Source organism: Anas platyrhynchos, chromosome 2, assembly GCF_047663525.1.
Source record: "Anas platyrhynchos isolate ZD024472 breed Pekin duck chromosome 2, IASCAAS_PekinDuck_T2T, whole genome shotgun sequence".
In the NCBI taxonomy this organism is placed as follows: domain Eukaryota; kingdom Metazoa; phylum Chordata; class Aves; order Anseriformes; family Anatidae; genus Anas; species Anas platyrhynchos.
The window spans coordinates 130,647,370-130,658,613 of record NC_092588.1 but is presented as its reverse complement, the minus strand read 5'-3'; the positions used below and the strand labels follow the sequence as shown (position 1 = coordinate 130,658,613).

General features: G+C 40.9%; 1 protein-coding gene across 1 annotated transcript; it reads left to right on the top strand.

Annotated features, from left to right (window-relative positions):
• The first annotated feature begins 6,844 nt into the window (after window positions 1-6,844).
• Window positions 6,845-9,622, top strand: ARL4A (ARF like GTPase 4A). Its single transcript, XM_027450872.3, has 2 exons — window positions 6,845-7,001; window positions 7,103-9,622. Exon 2 carries the CDS (start codon window positions 7,168-7,170, stop codon window positions 7,768-7,770), a length of 603 nt encoding a protein of 200 aa, XP_027306673.1. The 5' UTR covers window positions 6,845-7,001; window positions 7,103-7,167; the 3' UTR covers window positions 7,771-9,622.
• The last annotated feature ends 1,622 nt before the right edge of the window (window positions 9,623-11,244 follow it).

Here is an 11,244-nt window from a genome sequence, read left to right as displayed (position 1 = left end):
GGGGTTGGAGAACATGAAACAAATTGTTTTTGCTCTATTTCATTGTCTCAGTTGTGATTTATATTAGCTGTTGCCTCTGAACACCAAGCTTAGGAAGCTGCAACGTTATCACTACATTACCTACAACATTACACACTGAAGCAGAAATTTTTTGAAAGCCCTCCTGGGAATTTAGGCGTATCTCCCATAACGTTTTATTTCCATACACTGTAATCTCTATGTTGTCTTTTTTTCTATTGCTGCTATGTCTGTTTAGGAGAAAAACTGAATTTCCACTTCAAGATGTGCACTTAGCTTGATTTCCAGTTATTGCAGGTCAACAGCTGGCTTGTTTTCATAGTGGCCCCTGTGCACTGGATTTCCATCTCTGTGTGTCCTTTTGGACATAGGCAGTACCAGAAAGACAAAGCATATCTTTCAAATAAGTAACTCTTGCAAGTGGATGGGTTATTGGGGAATAACTGGCTGAATTTACTGTTTCATGCCACAAGCTACTACTGAGTGGTACCTGCCCAAACCATGAGGCTCTGCGTGCCTTTTCGGCTTGATTCCCTACAGAAACAGCCTTATGTAACGGTATACAGCATGTGTATGTTTGTATGTCTAGTCTCACGTACTTTATGAGAAGTACTAGCTAAACTATGTCTTAACAGAGACATTGATGTCTTGAAGACAGATTTCTACAAACTTTGTGAAAATTCATAGTTTGCATCCATAAGTGCCCTGTGCTCAAACTGGGTAAGAAACTAGTGAAGCCAGAGGAACAAAACCCTTTCACAGCATCAGTCTTGAAAAGCCTTGATTAGAACTCCCATCTCTTTCTCCACTACAGTGGATCAACTGAGATCTAAATTCACAGGAAAATAAGCCTTTGGTTCTGCTGTTCAAAGTGTTTGTTTGCCCCATCTTGCATAATTCCTGCAAATCTCACCACCCTTATAAATGTTATATAGTGCTAAATACTCAGAGTTCTTCAGAAAAAGCAAAACTTTAATTGCACTTTGCTGTTTAGCTCTCTTCATTGCTGCTCAGTGCTAGTAACATCACTAAGTTAACAGTAGGATCTGGTTTACTACAGGTATCTCAGGTATTAGTTTGGAGTGGGGGAAATACCTTCATGTATTAAATTTAGCTATACAGGAACAAAATAAAGCAGATACTGCCCTTCTGTCTGAAATTGTAGTACTTTCAATCTGCCTGCAAAAGTGCATCCATTATATTAAAGAAAACTGATATGTTTAAAAGTTGTGCAACCCTCTTCAAATGAAGCATTGTGAGGAGATGGCAGCTTAGAGCAAAATCTCAACTTGAGAGGATTTAAAACAGAATCACTCTCACATACAAAAAAGCTCTGAAGTGCCCATAGCTTTTGTGGGGAGGAAAATATTGGGGGAAAAATAAATCTCTTGGAACCAGTGCTGTAACTGACAATGTTTTCACTCAGTAGCCCCTTGCTGCCAGCAAAAGAGCTTCTTTAACTCAAGTCAGTAGTTCTAGGGGGAAAAATGGTATCAGAAACTCAGGGTGAAGAAACTTGCTGTGGTGAATATAAGTGCAGATGTGTCCTATTAGTATAAATGTGCAAGCCAAGGATGTAATGCTCGTATATAATATCACACATAGAACAGTCTTTTGAATTTCTCATGGTCTCACCTTGTGTACTGAAGGGTTAAGGTAGGAGGCGTTTTTTTAATTTAATAAATAAATGTTTTTGCTGGTGTTTTTATTGTTGTTTTTTGTTAGAGGCAGCTGCTTTGTGAAGTAGGGGCAAGGAGACTGATAACCAGGGGTAAATGCAACAGTAATGCTTGCTTAAATTACCTCATAACTAGCTGCATGTCTGGGTTTGGATGTTGTCATTATAATCTTTGCATAGTGCAAACACGGAATCTATGCCTAACTGCTAATTATGTGCTGCCATTAAATGAAAAATAAGTATGTTAGAGTTCTGTGAAACAAACCTGTTAAACGGAGATGCTGCTGGGGAAATGGCCGTTGTGCTGTGTTCCACCTGACCTCAGGAGGAAGGCACACGACAAATATGCGGCTGTGCACATGGAGAGAGGCCAGGAGTTACTCTGTGCTCCACAGACCTGGAGTCTCTTTTGTTAGAACCGTCCTGTCAGACGGTGAAGTAAATAAAATCTACAGAATTTGGAAGATGGCGATTATAACTCAGCCACCGTGAGACAAAACACTTGCTCATGCAGACTATAGGCATTTATGAACTAGTACTGCTGCTTTTTCAACTAACACACCTAAGGAGCATTCAACATACAACTCAGTGCAACTGTCAGTATCAAGCACGTCTTGTTTGTTAGCCAGCTACATGGCATGATGTTTATTTATGAAAAGGAAAGCAGTAAAATGTAAATGTTAGGCTTCGTGCGAAGGTACGTATGAAAGGCGAATAGATTTAATTAACTAGTCTAATCAGAGTGGTAACTTTAACACACAGCAATCTCATCTCCTGCTGCTTGAAGCTTTGTTATTTATTGTGAAGAAATAAATTAGATTTTCTACCACCAACTACTTTTTAATAATCACAGCAAAATAATTCATGCAGCTTGCGAGTTATCATAAAAACATTCAGCAGACAAAGGAAAGATGACAAAAAGCTTCTTTGCGCAAAACATTTTGTATGTCAACTTAAGAGATGGTTTTAAGAGCAAAACTTCACGTCTTGCAATTTGTCAGCAATTTCATTGTTGCTGTTGATTTTCAAGAGGGAGGGTTCTCAAATTCAAAATAATAAAAGTGCTGGAGTATTTTAGGTGGGAACTTACCTTCTTGCAGAAACAATGTCACCTCAAAACAATAGTTTTTAGTTATAATGTTAGATTTAGCATATAATAGAGGAGAAATAGCTTCAATTTTTGAATGTAAACAACTAAGCTACAATTGTAAAACATTATTTTGCACCCTAGCCTAGGCCTGTCATGTCATTATACTGAAGTGCAATTGATTTTCTTGTATACACATTGAGAAATCTGCTCGGTTTCCACATGGAGCAGTGAGAATTCACTCTGTGAGGCCGTTAACATGTCTCTTTCATGCAGACAGGGGTGTTGGCATCCCATTACTAGATGGCAGCTATAGATAGCCGGCAGCACAGCCCTTGCAATAACATCATTCTAGCAACTTCATTCGTCTGTGTTTTAAAACTAACTTAGCTCCACGAGGCAGATTTCTCATTCCATCTGCATTTGCCTCGGTCCTTTACTGAGCTGCATCCTCAGTACATGGGATTTGGCTTGTTTGTCTTACTTTTCACTTTTCATTTGATTTGCACGCTATTCATAACATGAAATATTATTTTTTAAAAAAAAGGTGATTAGCAATTGAACTGGATAATAAATGCCGTTCTGCTCTACAGAATGATGATATTCACCAAAATAAAAGGAATACTGTGCTTACCTGGCCAATGAAATTTAAGCTCACCAGCATTGCTTTGGGATTAATTTCTCATTTCACATTTAGCTTCGGAGGCCTGGACCTCCCAAATCTGCCCTGAAACAAATTTATCCCTGGACCTATTCCTATATAGGAATAATAATAAAATCCTACTGTACCACTATGAAGAAGCTACATGCTATTCAGATAATGCAACCTTTTCTTGAATGCAAAGGCCTGTTCCAGGCTACCTTTTTTTTGTAGAAAATATTTAAAGAAATATATAGACTATGTGTATGAAGCTTATAAAACATATAGGAAATGTATCTAGAAAACAATGTACTGCCATATGCATTGGTAAATTGATATCAAAGAACTTGCTTTGGTAAATTGGTATCAAATAAGAGCTTGTTATTCCAGAGAAGCTGTAGGTGTTTTCCTCAGTTAAGGAATGCTGAGCCAGAGAGAACTCAGAGCTGGAGGTAGGAAGTCAGAAAAGTAAGGATGAGTTTGTGAAACAACCCAACATAGAAATTAGGCCTCTCCTTATTTTGCTTACAGGCTTCACATGGTTTGAGCCTTTTTTCCTCCAGTTGCCTCCCACACGGACTTTACAATTATTTTCACCCGTCTTCTAAATAAGAGGCCCCCGTTTAGCTACATACTTGAAAAGGCAGTAAGTGTACTTCTTGCCATACACTTTCTTCGTTCAAAGCTTCTATGGGATAATCAAAGCCTTGCTTCGCCCTTACCTTCAATTATCAGAGGCTGAATGTGTCAGCTTTCTTACCCTCCCACTAATTTAGATACCATTACTCCCTTCCCAGCACCTGGAACACCTGCCCAGTCTTCACGTTTGACTTCTAAAGGAGCATGAAGTGTATGGGAGGAGCTGATCAACTTGGATTGTTATTTAATAGCTGTTTTGCAGGAATGCCTACAGGCATTAATTAAGATCAAGGTGCTAAGCACTGAGAAGACTTACAATGAAGAATAGTCCCTGCCCCAGAGAGTTCATAACTCAGTTTACAGCAAGTTACAACAGGTGGCTAAGATAAATTAAATGTAGGGAGAGGAAAGAGAAGTAGAACAACCTACTTCTCCTTGTTTTTAGACAGTGTGGATCATTTTCATGTATAGATTTATGAATATATATATGCTCATTTGCTGTAGATGTTCATTTCTCTCAAATCTTAATTTATAATTATCTCCCCAATGCCACAAAAGTCCTCTTCCAAGGAAACATGTCATCTTTAAGATGTCAGATATGTTATACTCTAGAAAATCATCAGTTCTTTATCACTCCTCCTTCAAGGGCACTGAAATCTTATTATGTATTGACTTTTTCAACAAAGCAATAGATAAAGGCAATCTTTCTGCATTTTATGTTTTAAATTCAAAAATCTGTAATAAAGGTAGTAGCTGGCCCATATCTTCCTTGTGGAATTAATTATAAAATAGACAGTTATTATTAGGCTGTGTAAAGTGGCTTGGAAGACTATATCATCTAGTGGGCTTATTTTTCCATTAAAATAAGGAAAACAATTTTATAGGTGGAAACAAAGGTCAATTTGATTTATTTTCAGCCAGTCAAGTTTTATGAATAAATCTATTTTCTGTAGCAATATTCCTTAACGTGGTATTTTTTTATCTGTTTCTACCAACTTTAAATTACTGAACACCGTTCATGAAATAATTAAAGCCCAGTTCTACTGTTGCTTTTCTATAGCTTTATATGCTATGCACCTCTTTATCCTATGGAAAGATACAGTAAAATATTGCCATGTTAGATGCCATACTAGTTGGCATTCAGGGTAGTAGCTTATCCCTGTTTTTCCACATAAGTAAAACCACTTTCCTATACAAATAGGCCACTTCCTCCAAGAAGTAATCTGCAAGATCAGGATGTAAACAACTAACAAAGATAAAAGCAGTGGAACATCTATCTCAAGGGTAAGCAAATTAGAAATTTGCTATTTTTAGTAGGATTGTAATGCATATCAAACCACGCATGCCTACAGCATGCAGCTGCATTTCTGTGGCTATACAATTCCCTTCCACTAATACATTTCTTCTTTTATACATCACATTTGTGACTTAAAATAGAAACTGTAATGTTTTCAAGTAGAAAAAAATATATAATTGCCAGAATATTCTTAAAAAGTCATCCCTTTCCAGCAGCCACATGAAGAAATCTAAAAGTGCTCTAGAAAAAAAAATGCAAGGTTAATATAGAAAATATCACTATTTCTCTTACTGGAGCCCAGCAGGTCAAGGGCATAGCTGTGAGGATAGGCTAGTGACCCTCTTCTTTGTACTAATTGTGATACAAAGTAGAAAAAACAAATGCTTGGAACAATAGCCTTTGGCAGTGCAACAGCTTTAGTTACCAGTCAAATAGATGCTTTCATCAAAAAGAATGGTTTATTTAATTTTTATCTAAATAAGGATTATACATAAACACTTTACTAGTATGCCCTGTTCTGAAATCAAGGCACCTGATCCTTTTGTATGCTAGAGGCATTTTACACTGAGCTGGTATAAATCCCACACAGGCATCAGAAACAAGTAGGCATCTGCATTGCCACGGCTGCATTAACACCATGTCGGCAAAAGCACTAAGTGAACAGTGATGGGGGAAAAATTAAAATTATGGAGAAATGGCAAGAAAATCCGAGACAAAACACAGCTCCAGGCCTCGTCTGAAACCCTGCCTGCCCTGAAACAGCACCATGAAAAAATGACTTATTAGACGGCTGTAATTAGCCCTGACTTTAGAAGATTTCAAAGCTTTTAAAGCTTATCCAATTAGGCTTGGATAGTGAAACGCAGAACTACTTCACACGGCCTTTTGCTGTGAGGACCCTCCCCTGTCACCCACCCCAGTGCCCCCCGCGCCCTCCCTGGCACCCCAAGATGGCGGCGCCCCCGCCTTAGCGGGACGAGGCGGCACGTCACGTGGTCCCGCCCGCCACGGCTCACGTGGTCAGCGCGGTGCGGGGGGGGCGGGAGAGGCGGGGCTGCGCGTGCCGCCCGTTGCTAGGCGACGGGAGGCGCCCATGGGCGCGGCTGGTGGGGGGGGCTGACGGAAAGGCTGGGCCCACCGAGGGCCCCCCGGGGCGGCTGGCAACGCAACGGGCGGCCGGGGAAGGGCGTCGCAGCGCGGCCCCCCCCCCGCAGTGCCGCGGTGCAGTGCGAGGAGCGTCCCGCGCGCTGTGAGGCGCCACCGAGCCGCTCCCCAGCCGCGCCTAGAGGGGCGGGGCGCCGCCCAGAGTGACAGCCCCCGTGCCCAATGAGCGCGCGCGAAGCTCAAGTATGGGCGTGGCTTCGGGGGCCGCAATCCCCCTTCCCCTTAGGTTGAAGGGGACAAAATGGCGTCCGCGATGAGTGGCAGAAGCTGTCGGCCAATCGGCGAGGCGCAGCCCGCCTTCCTCCCCGCCCCCTCTGCGCGGCGGGGCCAATGAGAGGCGCGGGGCGGGGCGAGCGGGGCTAGGCGCGGGCTGGGCGCAGCCCGAGCGCCAGAGGCGGTGGCGGCAGCGGGCGGTGCGGGTGGCATGGCGGCTGGCGCTGCGCTCACCTCCCCGCGCTGAGGGCGGCGGCGCCGAGCGGTAGGCGAGGGGCACGGCGGGGGTTGGAGGGCTTGGGGGGCGTGAGGGGGGCCCCCCAGGGCCGGGCGGGAGTCCAGCTAACGCCGCGTTTGTCGCCGCAGGCTCGGAGCGTAGCGGGGGCCCCGGCGCTGGTGTTGTCAGGCTGCTGTCAGCTCTTGGCCCGGCGATGGGGAATGGACTCTCGGACCAGACGCCGCTGCTGTCCAGCCTGCCGTCCTTCCAGTGCTTCCACATCGTCATCCTGGGGCTGGACTCCGCTGGAAAGACCACGGTGCTCTACCGGCTGCAGTTCAATGAGTTTGTCAACACCGTGCCCACCAAGGGATTTAACACGGAGAAAATCAAAGTGACGCTGGGCAACTCGAAGACGGTCACTTTCCACTTCTGGGATGTGGGCGGCCAGGAGAAGCTGAGGCCGCTATGGAAGTCGTACACGAGGTGCACGGATGGCATCGTATTTGTGGTGGACTCGGTCGATGTCGAGAGAATGGAGGAGGCCAAAACGGAACTTCATAAAATCACTAGGATATCGGAAAATCAAGGAGTGCCTGTCCTTATAGTTGCTAACAAGCAGGACTTGAGGAACTCTCTCTCGCTTTCTGAAATCGAGAAGATGTTAGCGATGAGTGAGCTGAGTTCTTCAACCCCCTGGCATTTGCAGCCTACTTGTGCAATCATTGGAGATGGACTCAAAGAGGGACTGGAAAAACTATATGATATGATAATTAAGCGAAGGAAAATGTTGAGGCAGCAGAAAAAGAAGAGATGAGTTCTATTTTGTCCTTTCTCTATTAGAGTAGTTACATGGTCAAAATTTGACATGAGACAGCTTCCAAACCCAGGCCTGCTCGTTTGGATGCCGTTAAGCTTAGTTACGTTAAACAATCACTTGCACAACCTTGCCTCGTGGAAGGCTGTGCAGTCATGGAACTTATTTTTTTTTAAATAGTCTCTTCTGAGTTTATGGCTCTGCATTATTTCAGAAGCCCGAATAGATGATGTAATACTATCAGGAAATGGATGGATGGGTGGGTATATGTGACATGGATGTCTAAATAGCCAAATAAAACGAGGGTTTTCTGCGTAGTGTTGTATTCATATGTTTGAGGGTGCCCTCTGCAAGCAATTTGCATTGAAGGTGTTCTGTGTTTTTAAACTTCTAATGCTCGTATGTGGAGTGTTTAGGTGAACATAATACAGCTTTAAAAACATGTATGAAGTTATTTCAAGAGGCTGTTCTTTATCTAGTTTGGGAATTTCTATGAAAGCTTAGCTACATGTGTATTTTTTTTTTTAATTTGGCACTTTTTGAAATTGAATCATGTTCAGTTCAAATACTTGAAACGTAAGTGCTGTGGATTTTTCAACTGATTCGAAAGAGTTTTTTTTGACAAGTAAAAAATGTAAACAACACGATGGAGCATGGAAAAGTGTTTTCCCAACATATAGCATGTTTTTGGTATGGAAGTTTTTTATTTTTATAGAAGTAGCCATTCATCCTTATACATGCACATTAAATCAGGTTTAAGCTATTACTCAAAATTAGTCATCTGTTTTTGAATGATGAATATTACGTCCTCATACTATCGAATTATAAATAAATTAATTGCAGTAAAAGAGCTATAAAGAACAATTTCGGCTGTTATGGTTCTAACCAATGCAGCATTGTTCGCTCTATTAGTGACTTTTTTGGCAATAAAACTGAAACCGTAATGAAGTAAAGATGGAGTTAAACTTAGCAGAGCACATCTTGTATCTCCCCTAAATGCCCCATTTTATTAAAGTGGTATTGCTTTGTCACTTTCAACGTATGCTTTTTTTTTTTTAATCGTGACTCTTAAAATATTTTGTGGTTAGGAATGTAATAATGCTTTATACACTCAAAACGTTTGACACTGCTGGGAGGGGGGGAGGAGTGGGGGAAGAAGATTTTCAAGATGGGCCTGTGTTCTGCTTTAATTATGCTTTAAGCTGTTCTTGTTTACAGAGTGTGCAAACAGTGTTAACTGGGCAGGATAGTGCTTGACAGAAAAGGGAGGGTAGTTTTTCTTACTGGTACAGAGCTTCAAGTGACTCTTTAGATACTTGTTAGCAATTAAAAGGGCTAAAACAGAGCCTGGACTAACTTTAAGTAGGACTGACTTTAGTGGTGCTGTAAAAATTCATCAGAATGTTAGATTATCTTTAAACTTTCGTTGGAAATACTGAATTAAAAAAAAAAAAGGCAAAATATATATCCTCCTCTTACTCAACCAGCAAAGTAAATGCGTTTTTCTTACCTGCTGCCATGTATCAGGAGGATGACAGCTACAAACCTGAATGTCAATCAATGTAACTTAAATATGTTTAAAAAAAAAAAAATCAAACTTTTTAACCAGCAGCTGTTCATCCAAGAATTAACCAAAAATGCACTTTAGTGTCTTCAATAACTGAAATGACAGCTGTTTTTTTATGACATCTTGGTCCTTTTTGAATAAACTGAAGTAGCTTCCAGTGGAGCTTTTGTATGTTGGTTATATATGTACCTGCACTGGTGACATTGTAAGTCACTTACTCAAGTAATGTCTATATTTATAGAAATGTGGATGACTTCTTAAACCTCAATAAACAATTCAAAACAAGTCTGCAGAGAGAAGGTGTCTGACTTCTTGCACTGCAGTTGTACATTCTCTTCAACCTCTGGGCATGTATTGATTCTTATAAGGGTAGAAATATTTCTGTTGAAAACAGAGTAATTAGAAATGTGGTAAGGCTTATAAATGTACCAGTGTTATAAGTTGTAGGTATCTCATTTAAAAACTTCAAATCAAGTCACAGAAGAAATACTGCAGTGACTTTTTTTTGAAGTGATAAGGTCCTGCATTTTTTGAGAAATCCTTTAAATAGGTGAACCTATCTTGTGTTATGTGAAATATTTGGTAAATAATGTTGGGCATTTATCACATACACAGGTTGTACTGAATTTAGTATCTTCAGGCTCAAATATCTGATTACTGAGGAATTCACGTGTACTTATAAGTCTTAAGTGAATTTTCTCAGATTTTATGGTAGGAAGTAGAATGGGCAAGAGATATTAAACTTTAATTAGTTTTAGGCCTCTAACAAAGACAAGAAAAAAAATAATTTAGAAACCTACAAATAAAAATTGCTAAATTTGAACCAGAATGCCCAAAGTTCTCTTTCCAGAAGATGATATTTTCAGTTCTGTTCACGTAACTGATGGCACATCAAAATGTAGGTTACTAACAGTCAATCCTGAGAAAGATGTTTGTGCTGCCTAGGCCTATGAATCTAGGGCATTACTGGTATCATCTGGCTAACATTTTCCTTCCTATCATGTGCACAGTACTGCTAGGTTAAGGAAGCTGATGTGACAGGCTGGCTCTTTGTACTCAGTAAACAAGCCATAAAATACAAAGTAATGATTGCTTCATTTCAAGTATTCATTTGACATCTACTGGGAATAGTTGGAAAGCCATCCCACTCCCAAAAGTCAACCATATTTTGTTCTGCATATTAAACATGTCAGTGTTTAACTGGTGACAGTCTCCATTAACATACATAAAAGCTTCAATGAATGGTTTTAAATACAAAGGCAGGACTAATCTGTACTCCATCCAGCACTGTTCTTTAGAGGAAGAAGTCAGAAGGTGGAGAGCGGTGTTTCTTGAATGACCTGGTTGTTGTTGTATAATGTTTAACTTGGAGTAGAAAACTTCAAGTGGGGAATGAGTTTCACATTCAAGCTATACCTGTATCTGTACTACAATTGTTTTGCTGGGGTATTACAGTAACTCCTAAGTAATGTATTTGGTTGTAGCTGTACCTCCAAAACTGATTAGCATTACTTTGTTCATAGCTGACAGCTTTGTCAAAATGGTGATTGCTAAAGAGCACTTGGTATCCCTTGCTGACTGCGTTTCTGCTGGCATAGCTCTGTCAGCCTGGGATTGCTCTCTTCCATCTGAAGAATAGACAAACCTGGCCTAAATTACTGGTATGTGTCAGAAAACCTTCAGAGGAGGTGGATAAACAGGTATAATTTTGTTACAATGATGGAGTTATTATGCAAATTTTTAAATAAATGTTGCCAAATTGGGCTTCAAATGATATTTTGTTCTTCAAGGTGCTGGCTAAGTTAAATTATCTGAAACTGCTTCTGCGTTAAGAAGGCATGGAATTGCATTTAGACTGGTTTAGACTGTTAGAAACAAACCACGTGTCCTTGTTACCTTATTGCTGC